Source organism: Phalacrocorax carbo, chromosome 2 (genome assembly GCF_963921805.1).
Source record: "Phalacrocorax carbo chromosome 2, bPhaCar2.1, whole genome shotgun sequence".
Taxonomy (NCBI): domain Eukaryota; kingdom Metazoa; phylum Chordata; class Aves; order Suliformes; family Phalacrocoracidae; genus Phalacrocorax; species Phalacrocorax carbo.
The window spans coordinates 120,236,003-120,260,789 of NC_087514.1; the positions used below are offsets into that span (position 1 = coordinate 120,236,003).

The 24,787-nt window shown below is 39.3% G+C and overlaps 3 protein-coding genes across 7 annotated transcripts in view; 2 read left to right on the top strand and 1 right to left on the bottom strand.

Annotated features, from left to right (window-relative positions):
- NPHP3 (nephrocystin 3) overlaps nucleotides 1-2,637 on the top strand; it is a 29,467-nt gene extending 26,830 nt beyond the window's left edge. The window contains exon 27 of the mRNA XM_064444122.1: nucleotides 56-2,637. Within this exon, the coding sequence (XP_064300192.1) occupies nucleotides 56-236 (181 nt within the window). The 3' untranslated portion in view covers nucleotides 237-2,637. The remainder of the gene's footprint in view (nucleotides 1-55) is intronic.
- Nucleotides 2,514-13,749, bottom strand: UBA5 (ubiquitin like modifier activating enzyme 5). Of its 2 annotated transcripts, XM_064444125.1 has the most exons (12): nucleotides 13,541-13,749; nucleotides 11,900-11,945; nucleotides 11,716-11,805; nucleotides 10,433-10,542; nucleotides 9,947-10,033; nucleotides 9,208-9,292; nucleotides 8,254-8,358; nucleotides 7,949-8,076; nucleotides 6,695-6,830; nucleotides 6,176-6,251; nucleotides 5,276-5,382; nucleotides 2,514-4,771 (listed from the first exon to the last, which is right to left on the bottom strand). In XM_064444125.1, the coding sequence occupies exons 1-12, from the start codon at nucleotides 13,684-13,686 to the stop codon at nucleotides 4,688-4,690; spliced, it is 1,200 nt and encodes a 399-aa protein (XP_064300195.1). In that variant the 5' UTR covers nucleotides 13,687-13,749; the 3' UTR covers nucleotides 2,514-4,687. The 2 variants fall into 2 exon arrangements, with proteins under 2 accessions (XP_064300195.1, XP_064300196.1); XM_064444126.1 differs by lacking the exon at nucleotides 13,541-13,749 and having other exon boundaries at nucleotides 11,721-11,805; nucleotides 11,900-11,947.
- A 306-nt stretch (nucleotides 13,750-14,055) lies between these two features.
- Nucleotides 14,056-24,787, top strand: part of ACAD11 (acyl-CoA dehydrogenase family member 11) — a 31,742-nt gene continuing 21,010 nt past the window's right edge. For all 4 annotated transcript variants that reach the window (XR_010371671.1, XR_010371670.1, XM_064444123.1 and 1 more), the window contains exons 1-9: nucleotides 14,056-14,271; nucleotides 16,838-16,937; nucleotides 17,173-17,298; nucleotides 18,947-19,108; nucleotides 19,562-19,726; nucleotides 21,311-21,458; nucleotides 22,075-22,196; nucleotides 23,265-23,371; nucleotides 23,496-23,619. Coding sequence is in view for 2 of the 4 variants with exons in the window: in XM_064444123.1 (XP_064300193.1) it covers nucleotides 14,135-14,271; nucleotides 16,838-16,937; nucleotides 17,173-17,298; nucleotides 18,947-19,108; nucleotides 19,562-19,726; nucleotides 21,311-21,458; nucleotides 22,075-22,196; nucleotides 23,265-23,371; nucleotides 23,496-23,619 (1,191 nt within the window). In the remaining 2 variants the exon portion in view is untranslated. The remainder of the gene's footprint in view (nucleotides 14,272-16,837; nucleotides 16,938-17,172; nucleotides 17,299-18,946; nucleotides 19,109-19,561; nucleotides 19,727-21,310; nucleotides 21,459-22,074; nucleotides 22,197-23,264; nucleotides 23,372-23,495; nucleotides 23,620-24,787) is intronic.

Sequence of the window (24,787 nt, forward strand, 5' to 3'; positions counted from 1 at the left end):
CATTTCACCTTTGGTTTACTTGCTTGTTTCAACTTTGTTTTACTCTTCTCCGAAGCTATGAAGGGGGAGACTTTGAGAAGGCAGCTGAGCTTTACAAGAGAGCTATGGAAATAAAAGAAGCAGAGACTTTGTTGATAGGTGGAAAAGCAACTTCTCGACACTCCTTGAGTGGAGATACATTCAGCTTAAAAAGTGCATTATCACCAAACACTTTCCTGGAACATGGACAAAGGTGATACAAACCTGCTCAAAGAAAAGGCAGCCTCCATTGCTATTTTAAAGCAGACATAATGTTATTAAGACAAATGTTTTTTCCTAGAATAACATACTATTTTGGGACCGACACCTGTCTTCATGAATGACAGGGAAACAAATGTTTAAGCTTGAAATGCTTCCGTGTTCATGTTGCAGACTGTACGGTACGAAGTAAGCTTCTTTCATTGTATATAGATATGCATATTAGTTACTAGCTCAAGTTATAGCTAATACCAAAAATGTGGATTTGATATCTCTCAGCCTCAGCGTCAGGACTGTCACAAGTTAAACTGAACCAATTGTATATACTTTATGGTGTAGTTCTTATTTCTGTGTTGCAATAGCTGGGCTTCAAGGATTCGTGTACTCTTGTTTCATCAATCCTTCCTGCCTTCCTGCCTTTTCAGAAGCTTTTAAAGTTGTTCCTAAAGAGGGAGTGATTTTGAAAAAGTCAAAATACTGTTCTACCTAAAGTTTTACCTGCAGGGTGATTTCGGCTTTAAGCAAACTTACATTCCAGGGACTTGTGCAAAAATAATTGGTTTCCTTGGGAAGCTACTCTACCTAAACATACCACCATCTACAGTTAAAGCTGTTGTCAGATTCAACTGTGTTCAGTAAAAATAGTTCCAGTGAGGAATCAGAATGGAGATGATCGTGACCTGATTCCCTATTAACCCTTTACCTTCACTATTTAATCTCATTGAATCCCTTAAAATACAAGAATGTTTTATTAGCTGGAAAAACGTAGTGATGCAAAATAGTTTTCCATCAGATAAAGAGATGTTAATCAAATCTACCTGCCTGTTGTATTTCTTAATACCCTAGTCATCTGGAAGAATCTGTTTGCACTGCATGAGAACAGACTTCATAAAGCCATGAATCAATTTATATACATACTAAAAAATGACTTTTTATAAAAATAGAATGTAAGCGAAAAATTGAAACCTCACTATAATGTTCCAGAGACAACTGATATAAAGAAAGATTTATTTGATCCAGTTTGAAAAATGCAAATGGCCTTTACCTCAAAGGGATACTTACCTTCCATAGTATTTTCCCCTTTTAGAGTAGAGTTAAATATAACCTATTTCAGCCCTTGTTCTGGTTAGAAGGAACTTACTATTTTGGTAAGGTTGTAACTTGGCAAAAGAAACAGTATATACAACTGATAGAACAAAAACACAACCCAAATTTAGATTTAAGATTATTATTTAGTTGGGAAAAAAATAGCTCTTGAAGGTATTACAAGACAGCAACAAGAGTTGACACTTTGTAATAGCTTCTGGGTATTTTCCTCTTATTTCAGAAAATGGGGTTTTAATCAAAGCAAGAGTTTTTCCATTTTCCAGCCACCTTGAAAAGTTTTGAAAATTGGGAAGTTCTTTGCAGAATTATTACTGAGTGAAAGGAAAAACAAACCAGCCAAACAAAAAAAACCCCAACCACAACCCACCCCAAAAAACAAACTAAAAACCCCACAATCCCAAAACCTCAACCTCACCTTGTGTGTGCTTCTGTTGCCTACCCTTCTCAGACCTGGTAATTCCCTCCTCTAAAGTCAGCGTTAGGAATTATCAGATGTCTGGTCAACTCTGTTCTGATCTTAACATGTATAAATGATGTCTCTGGCTCTCCTAAATAGTTTTCCTTAATGTTGCTAGCTAAAATAAGAAGCTATTTTCTAGATGCTCAGTAACTGGGGGAAGTCTGATATAACACTGATTTCCAGTTCTGAACTGTTACTATTGTTCCCATGAGTGACTTCTCTTCAACTTCAACCCTGCAACATAGGTTGCAGGGTTGCTTTCAGGAGAAAAGTCAGTCCCTACAGAGTAGCTGATCCCACCTATCCAGGGTCCGTTAGCAAAGATGGTGAGGAACCGCTATGCTTACCCTGTCAACCCAAAGAGAACTTCTTACAGAAAGTAAAACAGGATCACAAGTAATAGCGGAGTGTCCTGCAATCCGCATGTTGGCCATAAGCTTATGCAGCTAGAGTCATAGTGCTCTTAAGACAGTTGTTCATGTATTTGTAGTTGTACCTCATGGACGTTTTAAAAAAAAAAAGTAATTGATCTATCTGGTGTATGCCAAATAATTCTTTTATGTAGGAAAACTCCACCTCAAAACAGTGTCCCCAGTTTCAATGGAGATTTAATCATGCAGTCAGAATATCAACGTCTCAGTAACATTCATGATACACTGTAAAAACTGAAAGCTTCTTTTATAAGACTGCCAAATAAACAAAGCTGGACTAAACCATTGCAATATGCTTTAATTTGTTAGTTCATAACAAAAGAAGGCGTACATTTTCCATTATGTTTTACAGTCGGAGTAGATTATACTTATGTCTTTTTAATTAAAAATCCTTTAAGCTCCTTTTTTTTTTTTTGATGCTGTTTATTTCTAAATAATTTTAACCATTGGCTCAATCATCTGAATGTATTTTCTAATTCTTTCAAATTCTTCTCATATATACAAGCTGCAAGTAACTTGAGAACCATTTTGCATACTCCGTAAGTGGGCTTACAAAAGCATATTTGTTGACTCATAAAACTGTACATGAAGTAAAATGGTAAACAGTAGCGCCTTGTAAAGCTGTCAAACCTGTGCTAGCAGTCATACCGGCCAAATGGTTCAGGGTCAAGATTAACTGAGCTGTTGCAGAAACGAATCAAACTGTTTGCTGCAGGACCTCCAGAGCCGGGCATGTGCCTCACTTTTATTGTTCCCAACAGAAAGGTAAAGTCGCAAAGAAACGTGAGTAACACTTAAACTGACACTTGGATCAAGCTACCGCAGACATAGTGACACAGATTAAAGTATGTACCTTTTTAATGATCTCACTGTTCTATTTCCCATCCCTCTTTACAGTTTGTTTCTAAAATCTGGTTTCTCCAAAACTGAACTTGGTCCAAAAAAAACCCACTTCCATTTTACAGTATGAGACACCACACCCAAATACCACCCAAAAACCTCCCTCACTAGCTTCAGAGATTATTTTTATGTATATAATATAATCCAGTGTCAGCTGTGGAGGAAAGAGATTTTGAAGTTTGTAACGGATGCTTAGAAATTAAACATTTTAAATTAAGTATTCATTCAGCTGCCACAGAAGCAGTGGCACAATATTACTCTCTTTTTACATGTTGGTGGGATGCTGCTTCCACCACTACTATCTGGTTCTCTGTTGGCTGCATCATGCTGTGGATGGGTTTTTTTTTTTGAACAGCCCAAGTTGGAAATATTTGTATTGTACTGCAAGTACATTCTTCTAAGGCAAATTAAATAATGATCAAGTTCTGGATCAGACACCAACAGTAGTTAAAATACTTGAAATGGCTACTTCCTGCTCTGGAGGGTACCGGCACTGCAGGCTGTGTGCACTTACAGGTCAGTGTAAGGACACATGATAATTTACAAGGTAATATGACTGCACTAACGTTATTTACAAGATATACAATAGCACAGCTACTCGACTGAAGAAACTTGCAACACTAAACGAAGTTTAGAGCATCTAATTTTAGAAGCTTTTCTGTGCAAACTCAGATTAAGTATGTTCCTTAATAGGGCCCATACAATGGGGATGGATCAGAACTATAGCTAAATAAACAACAAAAATAATACTTATTTTTTAAAATAGACAAAATCTCCTGTTCTTTCCAATGTTGCTGGTAATTCTAACAGATTTTTCATGTAAAGCATCTGCCAGCTGAAATAGTGACATGCTAACACCCATACTGTTAGTATAGTTATCTACTAACAGAAGACTTCGCCTTGTTGCGGCATACTCAAAGCATTACCAATCAAAACATATAGGCAGCTATTTAAGAACAAGCAGTAGTAAAACTTTGATAAAACCAGGGAAGTTTAAAAAAAAATCCATCCCAGAGATATTTAAGGCAGATGAAAAGGCTAAAATATTATGTTTACTCAGAAAAAGCAGCCACAGCACAATCCATACCAAGAAGTGATGGAGACCAGAGAACAACTCGTAGCGGTGCCTGGAGAACGAGGAGCAGCAATGAGCGATGCACCATCATCTGCCCTTGACCTGTTCAATCCACTCCAGCAGATTTAACCTTTATTTGTCCTATACCATGTATTGTTCTCATTACATGATGTTACATATAATGTACTACACCTGCTTTTGTTAGTTTATCCATCTCCTTTTATTTTCTACTGAATATCTGGACACTAGCAATGCTGAGACATTAAAATTTACAGTAGCACAACACCCTATCGTAAAGATATGAATAGACAACAGAATATAAACAAAGTAAGTCTGTTTCTTTCCCGCCCCTGTAACAGTTCCATTTCATCAGAAATGTACAGATAAGCTCCAGTGGAGGTGGAAAAAAAAAGTCTGGTCTTTTCAAAGTCCAGTGTCAACCCAAACTCCTGAAAGTGGTACTTAGTATTTGTTTTGCTACATGTTTCTCATTTTGGCCATGAGTTCTTCTAGGCTTTCTTCAGACTCTGCTACTGTCTCCTCAGTTATCAAATTCTCTTCCTATTAGGAACAGGAAGAAAAAGTTGGCAACATAGCAAACCAAAAACCCCACACAAATGAGCTTTACTGACGATATACTACGCCATTTGCCTAGAGCCAAGCGCTCAGTTGCAAGATTAGGCCTAAAATGATTATAAGCTTAAACTATTCTGACAAGAGTTGGAATGTTCAGAGCTTTTACAAGAGAAAAATGGTAAAAATTAGTCACCAAAATACCAACTGACAAAATCACATTTGTTTTCCTTCCCCCTCCCCCCAAATACACTCATTCCATCACCTCCAAACGACATCCATGCTAGCGTCCCTACTTACTTAAAGAACTATATGTCAGAGAAACAAAAACCTGGACCACAGAAGGCGCTAATCGGATGCACTGAGGTACAGTTTCACTGGAATTGTTCAACATGGAATTTTATTCTAGGTTTAAAGGGTAACTAAACTGGCTGGTATTATAAATTCAATCTACAAGTATTTTAAAAAAATCATAAAGAATAAATACATTACCTTATTTGGGATAGTATATGCTACAGTAATTCCCTCAGGAAGCTCAGGTGCTGGGCCAGACGCAGCCTTCAGCTCATCTTCTGAAGTTTCTGATACTAATTCGATGCCTTTGCATTAAAAAGAATCAAGAACGCCATTAAAAGTTAGAAGAAAAAGTTCTTTAATCACTATGTTATCACAGTAAGAGTAAAATGGCAGCTACTTTCCCAAAACAGAAAAACTTTAAAAGTAGAAGGACCTTTGATTTCAACTACTTCATTCCATTATCAATATAAAATATTTTCCCTTTACAAGATATGAAATGGTTTTATCCAGGTAACTTCTGGACCCCTCTCCTATAGGGCTTCCTTGTCCTTACCATTTAAATCTTACTGCGAGGACACTTTTCCCAATGGTAAGCTAAGATTATTTTCTATATCATGTAATAAACAGAATGTATATATCCATTCTTGGAATGGTTATAAAACACGCTTACCATTCCTTAAGACAATTCCTTCTAACTTAAAGCCCTTAGAGGACTATAAAAATCCATGGGATGCCTCAGCACAGTGGTTATGGAAGTGACAGGTGCTCTTTAGTTACATGTTTAAAAGGAACACACAGTGAATACATCTTCTCACACCTTCCATATCTTCAGACCACCTTCTGAGAAAGTTTTTTATTCAAATGGCAGTTACATTTGGAGCCTAAAACCTCCACGTTACACTAAAAGTACATCATCAAGTTGTGGTAACATTACTGTCAAAACCTGTGAAAAGGCGGCAGTAATTATGCAGTACAGGTTGCAAGAACCAGGAACCCTAAGAAGTCCACGTACCCTACAGTGTGTTTACTCAAAACAGAGACTATAATTGAATCTCGGTACTGGGAAGATAATTTTGCCTCCAGTTGATTACTTACCCCAGTCGTTGTCTTCATGTACTATTTCTTCTTCCTGTTCAATTACTTCTTGTTTTGGTTGTGCAGCTTCTTTTTTCTGAAGGAGAAACATGAAAAGATAAAAAAAACCATAATATATGTTTTCTGTCCATTTTTCAACAACAGCAAAGAAGATCAAATATTCACCCTTCTTTTAAGATATGCAGTCACCGTTTAGAACTTTGTTAGGCATAAAAAGGCAGAATACCTGCAAGTTAGAAAAAACCAAACCCATTAACGCTCAGAAATATGACTGCCAGGAAGGCTGAGCAATTTCTATCAAAGAAAATATTTTCTAACTGAATGCAAGCCATGCTGCCTACCCTTTGCTTTAAGATACCTCTAAGTACTGTATTTTTAGAAACACATGCAACCACCTGAAGACAAGGCTGCTGAAAATTGGAGTAGCAATGAAAGTTTTCTTTTACTACAGATCTGTAGCTTGCTTTGTTCTTAAGACTTTTAAGAAAGGGGAAAAAAAAAAACCCAAAACATTTTTACCTTATAATTTTCTTGCTGTTTTCTGCAATTTGGGTCACTACATTGTGGGTTTGGCTTCATAGACACAGTTGGAAAGAAATCTTGCATCGCATTGTAACCAAGATAGTAACTCACAGTACCAAAATTTAACAGGTATCTAGAAACACAGAGAAAGCAGGCCCTTATATATAGGTGCAAACCTAAAAATTCAGTTGCTCAATATAATGGAATAATTTTTTCCTCAAAGAACTTTTAGAATACACTTTTGCACTAGTGAACTTGTAAAGAGTTACTGTAATTGTTTTAAAGTAAGCTGTAGTCACCTGACAACAGCATAACTGCATCAGCGTAGAACACAGTCCTCTTGTGGTGTAAGTGTGTGAGAACAAGTCAGCTACATACTCAGGAAAAAAAAAATGTTTAGAATAGCATGTAAGAGGTTTTCTCCTGTGCCTGAATCCATTGCTTGAAACACTCAGGTGTCCTGCCTTACAACCAGAGAGTTTTCAAGAGCTAATCAGAACCAGGTTAATCATCTTTATTGTAGGGCCAGATTTGCAATGAAATAAAGATTTAAATTAAGCTGCAATGTTTGCATTCTACATGAAAGAAAAACGATTGTTGCCATGCAATTTTATATAATACCTCTCTCTGCACAGCTGAAAATGGAGCTTTGGTGTTTGTAGGCACACTTGCAAACAGTACTTTTATTCTTTCTAACTAGAAATTTTTGAGTAACTGTCAAAATAAAGCTAAGGCTAAAAATAGGCTAAATAACATCATGTTCTCAAAGATGCTTGTAAAACATAGTGCATCATTTTGAGAATGTCATACCGCTATTCATTTACCTCAAGTTTTTAGAATATAAACATTGCAAAAGAAATGATTTATTCTTTGTCCATGTATGAAATTGCAAAGACAAGTCAGCGCTGTAGCATTTTTTCTGTATAAATTAATGACATCAAATGGGAGCATGCTTAAATGCAGAGCTAAGAAAAAAAATGCCCATCTGTGTATGCAGTGAGAGAAATTCTTATGAAAACTCTGACAACTTTTCTTATACCTGCAAAATTCTATTAAAAACAGGAGCTCCAAAGTGACCAAACATACCAGTGACTGAAGCAGTGCATATTTCAGCCCTGTCCAATGACGCCACTACCTTTAGGAAACAGGCCACATGCACACAAAGAACCACATCCATCATTATGGAATGTTCCTTCACGTTTCTTTCTCTTCTTGTGCTGTACATTGAATAGCAACAACTCAGCCACTTACTTCAGAACGTTTTGTACGAGAATTCCTGCCACAACAGCCATAGTTGTAGGAAGACTGGCTGCACAAACTCCTTCTCGTTTTAATGTTTTCTCATCAATATTTGCAGCGACTACAAGTGGAGGAGCACACTGAGGGGAAACAGAGAAATTAAGTTTAAAAAAAGTATTAAAAAGACCCCACAGGTCACACAAAATTTTAAGCTACTCCCTCAGCTGTGCCAGGATCACATTCACTAGCCAGCTAATCTTCATATTCCCAGCCTAGCTTTAAAAGACAAACGAGCAATTCAGCAGAGCACTGCATACCGCAAAACAAGCAGATTCACCAGGTATGATCAGCTGTATATGTCCTGACACTGCGTTTTCACTCACTCCAGATTCCATCCAGATTTGTCCAAGTTCATTGCAGGCCTTATGAACACAGAAACACACACACATCAGCACTGCAGAAGTTCAATAAAAAAAAAAACCAACCCAAACCGTTGTAATTTGAGAGTGATTAAACACATTGATCTTCCTGCTTTAAGACAAAAACACTATGATGAGAAAAAGGAACATGAAAAGGTAGAATAAGAATTGTTTATTGAAGGGCAAATCAAAGGACAAATTAAAGTCGTCCTCCTGAAGCCAGTCCTCTGTGCTTTCCTGAGGACCTGAGATCTTTTAACAACTACAGGCATTAGTGATCCAGTTACTAGCGTGCTACAGAATCTAATTGTGCAAACTACTTACAGAGGCATGGATACAGTGTATCTCTGTACCTTCAGTGCACGCAGTTTATGGATCAAGTTAGCTGAAGGATAATAGAAAACACACGTTTGGCCTATAACCTGCAAAGGCTGCTGCTATAAAGAAAATGTTTGATTAGGTACACAGCCTTAAGACATTTTTAGTATACAAAAAGTCATATGAAGTATACAATTAGCTATACACAGCCTGTAAAGAGTTTGTAAGACTAAGGCTTTGATAATACCTTTATATAAACAGGATCATTTGGAAAGACACACAGGGCTTACAACACTTAATTCCTTTACTAACCATTAGCTGCTAGTAAGTTAGAAGTCTACAGTTATATTCATACACATAAAATTTGTTTTATAAGAACTGGGTAAAAGCTCAGATTCTGTTTCCTTAAACCAAGGAGGAAATTTCTTAGAAGATTCCTGACAAGTTCCTGTCTTTTCTCTGGTTGCCACAATTTCAAACATTATTTATAGGAGTAAACAGGCTTCCAAACGCTCATGCCTCCAATGGCCTTACCGTGTTAATAGCCATGCGAGCTTCAAAGTTGTCCACGCAGCTTAGAATGAGATCGACAGGCTTCCCTTCCTCTAGTGCACCGTTACTGAAATAAGTATCAGAATTTTGCATGAAATTGCTGGCAGAACAATACACCAACATGGCAATGAACATGCTGCTTCAGAGTACAGAAGCACATGGGAAGTGTATTTCTAACAAAACTTGTGCAAATGCAGAACAGGATACAACTAGCATCTTAGATCTACAGTAGAAACAGCAGCATGCTGAAGCTGGGATTTAAATATGTGGGCATTTTTGATTAAAAGAAGTTTTATATAGTATACCCTCACAGTACAAAGTATTGGAGTGTTGTATCTTTGTACAACATAACTGCACACGGGTAAAGTTATTTCAGAATTCTCTGTGAGATCCACTGGTAACTATTCTCTTTCTTCATTCTATAAAGTATACCTGAAACTACTTCAGAGCAGTCAAAATATGGTCTGATCTGTTTTCTGTAATAGGAGAAGCCTATAAGACCTGCAGCTTTGGTTGCAAATCTAAAGATGCACTAATATAAAATATAACTATGTAACAGTAGAAATAAATGCCAACTCTAGAGAAAAGGTCTACGCAGAAATGTCTTCATATATACGTATTTTCCACGGGTTTTCAATTGGAAGTCATTAAATTGAAAAAAAAAATTAAAATGTGAGGCTGTATTTAAAGCCACACAGCAGCAGAAGGTGAGAGATTTTACCTTATTCTATCCATGAAATGTTCAAAGTTGTCCAGTGTCGTGATGTTGTAGTTATGTACTTCAAACTGCACATCAGGATTAATATTCCTTATGGAGGAAATAATACAAGTCGATGTCAATAAATACAATGATGACTTCCATTCTGTTCTGTAACTTCACAAGTGTTGCTACAGTCTTAAGCTTCCAGTCTGAAGCCTAGGATACACCCACATTTGTCAAAAATGGACAGATGAGATAAGAAAAATCACAACATATTGAAGTGGTATAGCTTATACCAAACTTAGCTATACTTAAAAAATAGACTTACATTAAAGTTTTGGCCAGTACAAAAATGTCTTTGAAGTATCAATCATTCCCACAACTCTTTTATACTCAAATTTCCAAATTAGATCATGCTACTTTACAAGTGATTAAGAATGAAACACCAGGGTTCTGGAGCTGCATCCTGGGTAAATACATTTTGATAGCCACATCTCTAAGTTATACCTCAAAGTATGCTCTGCTGCTTGCACTTTACTTAATCCAGCTTGATGAGGTTGGAAGAAGAGCCTGTTCATGTTTGCCAATTCCACTTTGTCGTAATCAAACAGAAGCAGCTATAATAAAGATTGTATTAACATATGTGAATCTCCAAAGACTCTGCAACCCGAGCACTATGGCAAGGCATTTTAAACAACAAAACTTATTCTAAAACCAAAAACAAACCCACCCCAGCCCAACACCCTCCCACCCCCAGAGTCCCATTCAGTTCACGTACAACAGTTACCAACATTGTAAGTACATGACGTAATTCTAACTGCCATTCACCAGGAACTGATTTGTTAAGTCACAAAACCCAGTCTTAATAAAAAGCAATCTCTTCATTTGATCTAAACTAAGAATATCCAATATATTATCTACATGAACACTATCAACTCTATTGTCACATTCCTACTCGCTGTTATGGCATGACCTAGAAACGTGTAACTTCTTTTACTTGACTTGGCATGTAGTTCCTCAAAAACAATTCACTTAAAATACCTCTATAATACATGGACACGTTGATTATTATAAATTCTGAATCCACTGTCCAATGTCCTTTTCTATGCCCAAGATGCTGGTCTTCAGGAAATGCTCCCTCAGAGGAAGAGGGAATAAACTTTGCAATTAAAAATTGCATCACCTCTGTATTAAGAAACTTCTTAAAGTTCCAAGAGTAAACGGTCAGGCTTTGCCTGGAAATACAAATATCTAAGCCATTCCCCAAATTCTCCTTTAAAGAAAAATCCTGGTCTATTAACACTGGAGGTTCTTATGTAAACACACATCAAATTATTTTTAGCTGCTGCTAGATTTTCAGCTCTAAGTCTGCCACATGACGAACTAATGTTTGTGATAAAAATATGTTTGACATCTACCACATTTCAATCTCATTAATATCAACTTGCTCTCATAACATAAGACTTATTCTTCTATGCAAGTTAACCCCTCCTTTTTCTTCATTTTGTTTTCATTTAAAATAATCCAGTAAGAAGGTTAGACAGATGGGCTTATATAAGAGCACGGAGAAGACAAGCATCCATACAAGAATCAGCCACATGAGACAGGATTAAGCCCTAAGTACATCAATTTTACCAGCGTAAGAAAAACACAGACTCTTCATTTGTGATGTTTACGCAAGTGCTGTCCTTGAGATCCTTCTTTTTTATTTGGGCAAAATCAACTGAGTGAAATAAAATCTAACTCTTCATGAAGATGACCATAAAGAAGTAGAAGAAAACTCTCATTACCTTACCAATGCCACACCTTGTCAGCATCTCAGCAGTCACGCTGCCAACTCCGCCTACACCTACTATTGCAACTGTAAAGGTACGGATTTTCTGGAGAAAGAAATTAAAAATACAGATCAGAATATCAAAAGCAGTCCTCACAGGGAAAAAATGCAAGGCTGTTTTAACGCAGACTGAATCCTACCTCATAGTCTCTGACAATTCCCATTCTTTTTAACGCCATCAAGCGACTACAAAGAAAAACAATGTTATACAGAAAATGCTCTCTACATTTCTAACAGCAATTTTGTTTTTCAGATATTTAAAGTGATTTTTGCTTTAAAAATAACCTCAACCAAGCACCAAACTCAAGCCTGCTGTTTTCACTGCAGTTGTGATTGCCAGCTAGATACAGTCTAAATGAGATAGCAGATGCTAGAGATAGCAACAGCAAGAGAGTACTACCCTGAACAAATTCACATACTTATTCAGTTTGTATGAGTAACACCACTGAAATCAGGAGGACCCATATCTTTTTTCATAAATGAAGTCCTGATTCACAGAATGAAAGCCTACACTTTTTTCTGTAACAAACCATACAGCAGCAGGCCACTTAAGACCGTTCCGTTTTGTGATCAATTTGATTAGGTTAACTCCAACATAACATTTAAAATATCAGGTTGTGATGATAACAGAAAGTTTTTTAAGGTTATTTTTTATCCTGCTATTGCATTTTTTGATTGAAAGTATCAATGAAAGTACAAGTATCAACTTGTATTAAAGGAATTCAACCTGACAAAAAACCAATGCATCATATTTGCAGAAGGGCTGAGCATTAGACGGGGTCCCAGATGCTCAAGGCTTCATTAAACCAAACTCTAAAATAGGTGAGTTAGAGGAATAAGACTTCAACTAAACCTGTCCCATTTATCATCAACTTCGCTGAAAAACTCAGTCTCCTCTATCTCTCCCTGTACTATAAAACACAATAATACAAAATAATCCTAATGTATACACCTGCTGGCCTTAGTCAGGTAGGAAATGTGAGAGCATCTCTCCCCTCCTTCCCCCAGAGCACCTGCCTTCAGCACTGCCCTGACAGCCTCCTTAGCACACTGAGCCCCATCCCTTGGGCCCCTGCCTGCCTGAGCCCACCTCCACATGACTTTTCACCTTTACCCAGACCCACAGTTCATAGAATCATAGAATCATAAAGGTTGGAAAAGATCTCTAGGATCACCAAGCCCAACTATCAACCCAACACCACTGTACCTCCTAAATCATGTGCCAAAGTGCCACATCTACACGTTTTTCGAACGCCTCCAAGGATGGTGACTCCACCACCTCTCTGGGCAGCCTCTTCCTGTGCCTGACCACTCTTTCAGGAAAGAACTTTTTCCTAATACCCCATCTAAAACTCCCCTGATGCAACCTGAGGCCATTTCCTCTCATCCTCTCGCTAGTAACTTGGGAGAAGAGACCAACACCCACCTCGCTACAACCTCCTTTCAGGTAATTGTAGAGAGCGATAAGGTCTCCCCTCAGCCTCCTCTTCTCCAGACTAAACGACCCCAGCTCCCTCAGCCGCTCCTCATAAGACTTGTTCTCCAGACCCTTCACCAGCTTCATTGCCCTTCTCTGGACACGCTCCAGCACCTCAATGTCCCTCTTGACGTGGGTTCCACCCCACGGCCTGAGACCCCACAGCTCCCCCTCCCTCTCCCCCCCCCCACTGACTCAGCCTCTGGGCCCCCCTCCCCGTGCCTCAGTCCCGGGCTCTCCCCGCAATCCACCCGCCGCAGGCGCTGCCTCCCCGCCCCATAGCGCGCCTCGCCCCCGGCCGCACCTGTAGGGGTTGGAGTCCGTCACCTCCGGGCTCATGGTCTCGATGCGGGCCCGCGGCGCCTGCCGCCCGCCCTTCTCCCGGGCCAGCTCCTCCTCCAGCTCCCGCACACGCCGCTGCAGCCGCTCCAGCTGTCCGGGTTCCGCCATGGCAGCCCCGCCGGCACCGCAGCGACACGTCTCCCCGTCTGAGGGAGCTTCCGGGAGCGGCAGGCAGCGCCGTCCCCGGCTCGCGACGACGCTTCAGGCAGCGTTCCCATGCCGGGCTGGGCGGCGGGGCGGGGGCGCTGCTGCCGCCCGGCGGCGGGCAACGAGCGGGCTCTGGCAATGACTGAGGGCAGGTGTCAGCCGCGGCGGTTACCGCCTCCTGGGAGCCGCTTTCTTCCAGGAGAAGACACCCAGATCCGAGAGCCCCGGCGCCGGGGACCGCTTTCCTTGACGGACCAAGCCTCCTCCGGTTGCCGTGGCGACGTCAGGCGGGGCGGGGTATTCCGTCAGTAGCGTAGCGGCGCGGCGGGCTAGTGCGGGGAGGAGCGTAGGGGCGCGGTCGGCCGGAGCGGGGCGTACGCTACCGGCGCAGCGCTGCGGCGGGGGGATAATGGTGGTGGAGCCAGGCACCACTGAGGTGCGGCGAGAACACCGCTTCGACGAGGGGAGGTTGGAGCGGTACCTGTGCGGCCACCTGCTCCGCTTCCCTCAGCAGCCCGCTGGGGCTCTGGCTGTCAGGCAGTACAGGTAAAAGGGTGGGCCGCTCTTCTGCCCCGAGACCGCTTGCGAGTGGGGGACGGCGGGCCCCCACGGGCGCTGACACGGGCCCTGGGCGCGAAGCCTCCCGCTGTGGGGCGAGGAGAGGGGCCGCGGCTTCCCTCGCTGCCCGGAGGGAAAGGCGGGCAGGGTGAGGGCCCTTTGCCTTGGTGGTGGCGGAGAGCAGCCATCGAGGTAACCGCTCGTCCCTGGAACGGCCTCAGAAGTCAAAGCTGGCGGTGTTATCCCCAAAAGCGGGTTCTTTCGCCCAGTGTGCAAAGCGCCGAACTACTCACAGAGCGGAGGTGTTTTATTCAATTCATTTTTGCACAAAGATAGGTGCTAGGGGGTAACTCCCCGAAGCTAGCTCCCCGCACCAAGAAACTACAAGGCATTTACACAGTTAAATGTGTCAGTAACAGCTAATACACCCACACCTACCCAGCTAGTAACTGGTTGGTTTCTTTCTTGTTTCACGGTAAAGGTACAGCTCCCTTTAAATTTACCATGCATGTTCAGAGAGTGAGGGGCTTATTTGAATAGAGGGTTTTCTGGGTATGATTTTTAGTGTTATACTGAGGATAGTTCACCTAAAAGATACTTAGTTTTAGTTCTTATCAACATGGCAATTAGTTGTCCTCCTTGACTGTTCGCTTTATCACCCAGCTTTTGGTGTCTTCTGAGGCAGGATGTTCCCTTATATCAGTCTCTCAGTTCTTTAAGGATATAGTTGTAAAACAAATGCTTCCCTATCTCTCAGCTCCCCTCTCTGGCTGCCAAATTCTGTTTTTCCAGGCCCACGTGGTTCATTGTTATTACTTAGCGGAAAATTCCATTTTCTTTGGTATGTCAGCAGCGAAGGTGACCTTTGGCACAGGCGGATCCTGTGGCTGCAGTTGGCCATCTGCAGGCAGGCAATGTGTTGGGGTGGACTTCCTGCTTCTCCTCAGAAAAACATGGATTTGGCCATCTGTGGCGCGCTCTGTTGGAGTATGCAAACACCTGTTTTATTGGCTGCTCGTAAACGTCGACTTATCTGATCGCTCTTTAATTGCACAGCAAGTAGTAATGTTCAGAACCGCATACATGGCTTAAGAAATCGATTTTAAAAGCCTTAGGGTATTGCTGGGTAAGCAAAACCGTGAGAACAGCATAATGCCGTGCTGAGGTTCCCAGTGACACCCTGAGCGGGTGCATTGTGCCAGTGAGGTGCTACAGCCAAGCTCCAAAGCTGCTTTTCCACAGAAGAACATCAAGTTCATCTGCATTCAGCAAATTAGTTGTGTGGCTGTGTAGCTTCAAATTGGGAGCTAACTATTAGAAATAAGGTTATCCTAAAAATATGTATTAGTTCCTTTGTAAACATGTCCTTGGCTGCTTTATCTGCAGCTATCCCTAAGAAACAATAAACAATTTTTCATTGCCTTCTGATGCAAATATAAAACATCCATTGAATCCTTAGGTATATTCTGATCCTCGTACATACTTCAGTTGAGGACGCTTTAGTAGGGGCCTCAGGATAGTAGCTAATAGTAAAATCTGCTAAAATATTGCCAGTATTTATTCTTTTTTCACTTTGTTAGCTTGCGGTTACAATTCAAGGCTTCAACCAATCTTAGTCGCTGTTGTGCCAGGCAGGGTATTTGCACAGTATACTTGTTAAGCCGTATTACAGACTATGCCTTAACTGCCTCAGGGAGAATGGAAATGTCATGGGGAGCATGAGGGGAAAAGTTCACTTGTGTTTGGTTTTCTGATAATTGTCTAATCTTTTATTGGACTAGGTCAGAATGTGTCTTATAAATGAGAGAGAGGCATATAGGTTAGCGCAGAGCCTTGAGGAAAATAAGGATCAATGAGCTTTATTGGAATATGATGGGCAAGGTGTTGTGAAAGGTTTAACTAGGTTGTCCTTCTACTTTACACATGTATGTGAAATGTATAATTTCTATGATTCTTTGTCGCTGCAACATTCATTCTTTAAAACTTTACAGTTACTATAGGCAGTTCCTTAAGCATAGCATATGTTTGTGATGATCAGGCTAGCATACAGTAGAGCTTGGTACTAGAATTCATCAGTTATTTGGAGCTTCCTCTATGCTTACAGTGTTCAAAATACACCAAAGGACAAATACAAATGTGAATTCTGCTCTTTTTAATTTCCTCCAAATGAGAAAGCTTTGAAGTTAGTATCTACTGCATGCCTTGGAAACATTAATGATGTCTCTTTAGGAAGGAGAGGCGAATGCTCTCTCTGTTTCATGGGAGAACAAATTGAATATTTGTGACTTCTCTGCAATGAAAGAAGGCTTCTTTCTTATAGGTAGGGATAGAACCTCTGACTTCTGATTTTTGTAGGCTATCACTTGCATCCTTGTAAGACTATATTTAAAAAAATCAAACAAACAAAAAAAGAGCAACTCTTGAGAAGAACCCGTTCCCCTGTCTTGCCATTTTGTTCAGGCCAAGTAACAGTGCATTTTGCATCACTTCTGTTAAAAGTTCGCAAATTTAAAAGTGCTTTATTCATAAGTAATGATTATCTTTCTCTTTGTAGCTCAGGCCAGTCAAATCCAACCTTTTATCTTCAGAAGGGTGGGCAGGCTTATGTGCTCAGGAAGAAGCCCCATGGCCCCCTTTTACCTAGAGCTCACAAGGTAATTAACGTACTTCTTCAAGCTCCAAGTGCTTTGTGTTGCAGGTGGCTAAGTCCTGTACATGATGGTGCTTCACATTGTTGAATATGTCCAGAAATGCAGTGAGTTTCTGCATCATTTCCAGTTTTCTGTGCTGTACACATAACTAAGCATTTAAGAGGATACACTGTCATTCACTGTCCTCATTTATGGTTGGGAGCTTTTCACTGAACCTAAATTTCTGTGTCTTCTTCAGGTTGATAGAGAATACCATGTGCAGAAAGCCTTATTTTCTGCTGGATTTCCAGTGCCTGAGCCCCTGTTGTACTGCAGTGACGTGTCTATCATTGGAACGGAATTTTATGTGATGCAGCATGTGCAGGTTGGTTCTCCAATGTGAGAGACTTTTTCTCTTCCCCCTACTACAAGCTGCTTTTAAATTGTCTAAAAACTTTGTCAGAGCCTTATCCAGCATTCACTAAGTTTTAAGTAAATAATCCTCTGACATTTTTCAGAAATGCTAGCTATCAGAGATTCTCACTGATTTCAGCTTCTCCAGGACTTATTTCCCACTTTGTTGAAATTTTCACCTCAGTATTTAACCTCTTGTTCTTGTTTTGAGCTCTCAGAAGGATGTCTTGAAATGAGGCAGTATTGCTTCTGTGAAAAGCATACACAAGTCAGAGGGAGAACAATTACGCTGTAAAGTTATACTGAATCTTTGGACATCCTAGGACCTGTTTAGTACTGAAGATAGGAATCTACACACAGTCACCTTTTCCTGAAAACCAAGCAGGATTCCAGTTCAAGCACTGGTTTCAGAAAGAACATGGCATAGCTCTGTCTGTAGTCCATCAGTGGGGGTGCTGTAGCTGAGTTGATACTGCTCTGTTAGATTTTGGTGATTCTGAGTGTAAGTCTGCTCTATCGTGCCTTTTTTTTTTTTTCTGTGGGAGGAGGGTTTGAATTTAGGCCTCTCTGCTTTTGTTGCATCCTACTCTTATAATTGGGTTCACTGGGAAGTTAGAAATGTAAGAGTTTGTGGGCCGGTTCCTGGAGTTAGGTCAGTTAAGTTAACCTTCCTACTGTGAATCAAGAGTAATAAAATGTAAAAGCTATGAAGAATTTGAAACAACTTTCTTACACTAAAGTTGGAGGATTTTTCTGGTTTTGGCTAGAACAAAGTGATTCCTAAATAAGAAGCTTGCTATTGATATATTTACATTTCTAAGGATGTAAATTTACAATCTATCCATTCTAAGGTGGACAGCAATACACTGTTTTTAACAAATACATTGGGTATTTAGAAAACAAACATGCATTTATTGTGTTGAATAAACTATTACAAAATAGAAAATCTGATTTCAAGATTTTTTATGCAGAATCTTTCAGCAAAAAAGTTCTGATGCTTTAGCTGTGTAAATATATTGAAGCCATCATACAAACCAGTGAAACTGAAGAACTTAAAGAAGAGTCTATTTTTTCTTTTCCTATCTGTTACTGGCAGGGTCAAACTTAAAGGAGAAAACGGAAAACCACACCCATATTCTAAATGTATTAAACTGCTTTAAGGAGAATGCAAGTGAATTTCTTTCAATTGTTTGCCTCTTTGTCCGTAAAACTCACCCATTCCCCTCCTCTCCCTGCCTGTTCCCCCTTCCCTCCCCAAGGTCTTCACTGATATTTTTTCTGGAAGTCAGCTGTTAGAGACAATACAGTAACATTTTTTTCCCTGGTATTTTAAAACTTGAGGATATTTGGATAGAGTGCTCTAATTCAGACTTTCATCTACTGAATATATCTGTTATTTTAATTGCCTTCCAATAGATATCCTGTATATTAATGATCTGAGATTACTGTGAATCCCTTCATCCGTCCTGGGCAAGGAATAAAATAAATTACAAAGGAATTTTTGATGGTATAGGGAGTGTTGATTTCCTGCATTTGTTTTTGCTCCTGAAATGTGTAGCTTTACGTCTCTTCATCTGATGCATACATCCCACCAAATACCTGATTTACAATGTTTCTAGGGTCGTATCTTCCGAGACCTCTCACTGCCAGAAGTGGGCCCAGCAGAGCGTTCTGCTTTGTATATTGCAATGATAGAAACTTTGGCCCTGTTGCACTCCTTTGATTTACAGTCATTGGGTCTCCAAGGGTATGGTAGAGGACCAGGATACTGCAGAAGACAGGTACAGCTTTTCAGAAAATTCTCTTGTTTTGTTAGGTCTTTGAAGACCTATTTGATACGCAAGCTAAATTGTTAATTATTAATGACTTGTAAAAGTAAGTATCATATTTTAGCTGTTAAACATCTTAGCTCAATTATTTGTGCTCAGTATAAAGTTACTACTACATTCAGATCAATTCTGTAATGCTATACTCCGGGAATTATGTTCATTTGCTTTTGGAATAATATTAGATTTAGGCTATGTAAATAGGGTTGAAATAGAAAATAGAGGTGGTCTTCATTGCACCTTTGACCTCACAGTTCACATTTGCAAATGCGAAGGTACTAGGTTTTACTGAATTTACAGGTAGCATGGTAATAGTCAAAGCCCAGAAGCATGTGCTTCAGAATTTTGTGATCTTGAAAAACTTGTGTGTCAGTTAGAAAATCTGTTGAAGTGTTTGTATTTCTTCAGGTATCAACTTGGAAGAGACAGTATGATGCAGCTGCTCATACAGGTATTCCTGCCATGAACAAGCTGGCTGAGTGGTTAGCAAACAACTTGCCACCTAATGATAATGAAGAAAGCCTGATTCATGGAGACTTTAGAATAGATAACATCATCTTCCACCCAACAGAGGTATTCAAAAAATATTTGTACATGTTTAGTAGTTTTTGGTCCCCCCCTTTGTTTGTACTCCTGCCATATAATGGGACAGTTATGTGGGTTTTAGTGCATGGTACATCTTTGAAAGGAACAGTAGAGAACTTAACTCTTCTCTGTATTCTGTGTGTGGTGCTTAGGTACCTAATACAGTCCTGGTTTTCATTGCAGGAGCTAGTTACTCAATTTATTCATTAGCTCAAGTCCCTCCTTCAAAGACCAGGAACAAAACATTTTATATGCATAAATCGTATTGAATTCAGTGCAACTTGGGGGCATACTGAAGGCTCACTTCATTGAACTATCTGGTCCAAAGCCCGTTGAAATTGGTGGTAGGGCTTCAATTAACAACAATGGCTTTTGGAATAGGATCTGAATGCATCATAGGTGATACTAGTGGAAGCAAAGAAAAATCTGCCAAAGCCGCTTAGTTACGGAGCACACGTAGATCACAGAGACCCTGAAAGTTCCTCATTCATTTTAGAGAGAAGGAAGAGATTTTTTTCCTAGCTCGTGGAAATAAATGTGTGTTACTTATCGACACAATTGCAGTTTCATTATTTTGTTCCATGCTATTTGCTGTGTTGCGACCAGAAGATATGCCTGGGAGTTGTCACCAAGACTCTGCAACACCTGCTTCACAACAAAGGAACAGAGCCCAGAGATTCCCACTGTTGTGCATAGATCAGTTGATAGATGCTGTTAGTAGGCTTAAATATGCTGACTGACTCCCTGAGCAAAGAATCTGGCAGTCTCAGGGACTCTGTCAGCTGTTCCTGATGTAGTTGAAAGAACTGATGAAACTGTATGTAGGTAATTTTAAATACTCTGTAGAAACTGTCCCTGTAGTTGCCGGAAAGACCATGCAGGAAAGTGTTTTGCACATAGTTCATGTAGCCATGGATCATGAGTAGGCTGTAGGGGTCGTTCAGGATGACAGGCCAGCTGGATTATAAGAATTCATCAGAACGAGTCTGGGGAGTCTCAGCCCATCCAGCTGAAGACACCACTGCAAGGATGCTTGCACCAGAGGCTCATGTCACTATCTGGGCAGTGATTCACTCTCCTGTTTAAGAAATTCAGTTCCCCATGTAAACGTTAATCTGTGCATAATATTGTGATAAATTAGGGTTTTTAATGCATGGTCTGTCCATGAGGATCTGTGCAAAGGGACCGTGCAACAGTATCTGTGCAAGAGGACTGGAAACAAAAAAACCCAACTGTCAATACTACTGTTCTTTAGGATATTTCAATTAAATTGTACTTTGACTAGAATAGTTTAGAAGTTTCTGGCAGGAAGAACACTACTCAAAAACGTAGAATTTAAAACAGATTTTCAGGGAAAATGCCTGTTTTCTGCCATTGTGTGAATGTTAATTTTCTGCAGATCCTTACATAGTGCTAAGAGGAACTGGTTTTGCTGTAGACAGGTACAGTGTGTTTTTAATTTTGAACACACTGTAACCAAACAAAGCTGCTGGATATTAAGTGGGTTGTGCATTTGTGGATGGAGAGAATTTATCTTCTAGCATTCACTTGAGGTTTTTATTTTTATTTAAGGCACGTGTTTTAGCAGTGCTGGACTGGGAACTTTCAACTGCTGGTCATCCTTTAGCAGATTTAGCATATGCCACTCTGTTCTACTTCTGGCCTACATCTATCAAGGACTTAGGTCAAGGAACTGTCTTGGGTTTCAAAGACACCATAGGTATGAAACTGTAATCTTTTTGTTGAAATGAATTCTAGGGTTGATTTCTATTTGATATGTTACCTTTATAAACAAGAATTAAAAAGTTAAATTAATAAGCACATAATTTTGCACTTGTAAAGAACTTTTCTATGGGTTTCTTCATTGCAGAAAGCATGCTGATAGTGAGGTTTAAGGTAGTCCTGTTTTAATAAGCTGTGGCTTAGCCACAGTATGCTGCTACTGTAAAAGTTTATTTTGAACCTTTCTTAGAGATAATGGAAGAAAACTAAAATTTAAATGTAAATTTGTAATTTATTAAAAAAAAAAAACCAACAATGAACCTTGCCCATTCCCCTTCCCCCGCCCCCGACTCCACGGTGCGTTTAATTTCCTGACTGGAGTGGAGGCAGGGAGCAGTAGGAAGTGTTATGCTTATGTGGAATTCTGGCAGCTGCTGTTTCCTTTTGGCTCTCCATATCACACTTGGGTTATGGGAAAAGATAAATCATCTTTTTTACTGTGTAAATAGAATATCTCATAAAGCTGAAAAGCTGTACAAATGTTTGAAGAATAAGGTGGGAAAAATAATACAAAAATGTTGACTATTCTAAAATATCCTGTTGTCTTTTTGTAGAAACTCCTTCATTTGAAGAACTGGTTTCCATTTATTGCCGCTGCCGGGGTATTAGCACTACTTTATCCAACTTCAATTTTTTTCTCGCTTTGTCATATTTTAAAATGGCAGCAATATCCCAGGTAATACAGTCACATTTGCTGAAACATCACACATTTTTATTATGAGTATTTGTAGTTTGGTAATACTTGTCCAAAATTTGAATCATATTTAAAAAATAACTGTTACCATTGCATATCAGTTTGTTCCTATAGAAGCCATATCTTAGACGCTTATGACTGATAACTCTTCAGGATGGAATTCTTGCTAGATAAAGTACATTGCGTTAGATAGATACAGCTAACTTCTTGGGAAAGTAGGCTGAAAAACAAGAAAATTGCATAGGTGGATTTTTTTCATATTAATGTTCCGGTATGTGGGCAATTTTGTCATTACTTTTTTGGACTTTCTGGCTAATTTACGTCTTGTATTACAGAGAAACAAAGATTTTTCTAAGTTTCTGCAGCTTTCACGAAAGTAGGTAGCAGGACAGATAAGTAAGATCCTGTTGGTGCCACCCACAGATGAAAAAGGGTGTTGTGAACTCAGCTTATTATGGTCATAGGAGGCCAATCCTAAAATGTGATTATGGGAGAAAATAAGTTTCACTGATACCTTGTTAGAAGAAGTAACTGTTTACTTTGATATTCAACCATTGTAAAGCATAAGAATAATTTTATGAGCTGCAGCATGAGATCAGGATACCAAATGTGGGATGAGCTACCTGGTATTAATTTGAAGTAAGAGTGTATATGTGGGTAGTTAATGTAGTTGTGGATAATAATCATATGTGTATACTGTTGTCAGTTGCCTTAAGGGATGGGATGGGCTTACTTGCCCAGCAGTATCATGTGCTGACATACTGTTTTATCTTTTTCTTTTTTTTCCTCTAATGATTTTTGTGAGTTTTTGTTTAGTTTACTTGGGGTATGTTGTTTTTCTCTTCGGCACCAAGCATCTCCATTATATCAGAAATAGACCAAAACCAATATTAGCATATCCTAGTAAAATCTGTCTGGGTGCTGATTTTTTCTTATTAAGGAATATGTGCATTTAACTGTTACTTTTGTAGTTGACGAAACCACCAATCTAAAAACAGAGGCAATTTTAAGTGCATAATTTTACCATATATGCATTTCTTCTGGTTTTAGGGTATATATGCTAGATATCTCATTGGAAATGCTTCTGCAGAGAATAGTCATGAATTTGCTAAGATTGTGAAGCCTTTGGCAGAGAGAGGGTTAGAGCTCTCGAAAAGGTAAGAGTGGTCTAAACTACTGGTCAAAGGTAAGGCAAAGCTTTTACAACATCTTCACTTATTTAAATGCCTGTATAAGGTGGCTTCTGTTATTATTGTTATTACTTTGCATGTTCTTCTTTAGGTCATCTTTCAGCAGCACACTTCACAGCATTTCTGGAGAGATGTTCCATCAAAGTAGGAAAGGCCAAGAAATTCTGCGGAAGGTCAAGCAGTTCATGAAGCAGCATATATATCCAGCTGAGAAGGTAAAAGCTTCTAGTAAACCTATTTACAAATGAGCATTTTACGAGCAGAGTTATAACAACATAAAGCTAATATATAAGTGATGCCCTTCTATATTTCTTATCCTTTTTTTTACACAGCCTTATTTTCAGGCAGTGATGTTTATGGCATTGCAAAATAGTAACAGAAATTGTTATAGTCTGCATTAACTTTTTTGCAGAATTAAAATGTTGTTTGCATTGTTAATGAAAGCTGTGAGTTACTTTTTAAACTTTTTAAAGTTTAAGAAGTTCCCTTTTTAAAAAGAGGTACTTTTTAAAGGTATTTGCCAAAATACTTTTAACACTAACAAAACCCTAGAACTCTTACGTACTAAATGCACAGACACTTAGTTAAAAAATGGAAACTGCTGGTTTTAACTGTACAAAGTTGAATGTCTCTGTTTCTTGCCTTATTTTTTAAGGTATGACTTTTATGACAAAATATGTGATTCCATAATGTATCGACATAGCCTCATTCTTGAGTATATCTAATACCAGTGAAGGTTTGAAATCCGATAGTGAAATATCCACAGAAGTCCCTGATTTAGTAGAAGGGAAAATAAGATGAAGCATTTTACTTTTTAGCCTAGGGAGATTAGAAATTTTCCACTTAGAAAGGTGGTCCAACTTTTACCCTCATGAAAGCACAGATGACTTCTGTTTTTTGGCTTTTTGGTATTTTTTTCTTCTTTCTGAAAGTGCAGAGGACAGATTAATCTAAAAGATTAACGCATCTGCCTATCACAAGGAGAGGCTGAGAACAGGAGGTCTTGATATGCAAAGTTTCTTAAAAGTCTGTCTGTAACTAGTTTTGGATTGCCCGAGGAAGCCTTGCACTATTTAATGTAGTTGCTTTAAAACCAAATGAACCACAAATAGCCATGCAAGTTTTGCTGATGAGTAGCGTTGGGTTTCTAGGTTATTTCTGATAACGGGGAGTGTGAATCAGGACTTGTAAATTCTAATTCAGAATTTGTCTTAATGTGTGATTTTCAGAAGAGGGCACTTTTGTTCGTTCTAAAACTAGTTCTGGGCCAGTTTTGACGAAGTGCTGGGCTTCACTAAAACATACTTGTGAAAATACTAGGATTACTGAATACACAGTTTTACTCAGTATTAATCACTAGTGCTTGGAGTAGCTGTTTACATA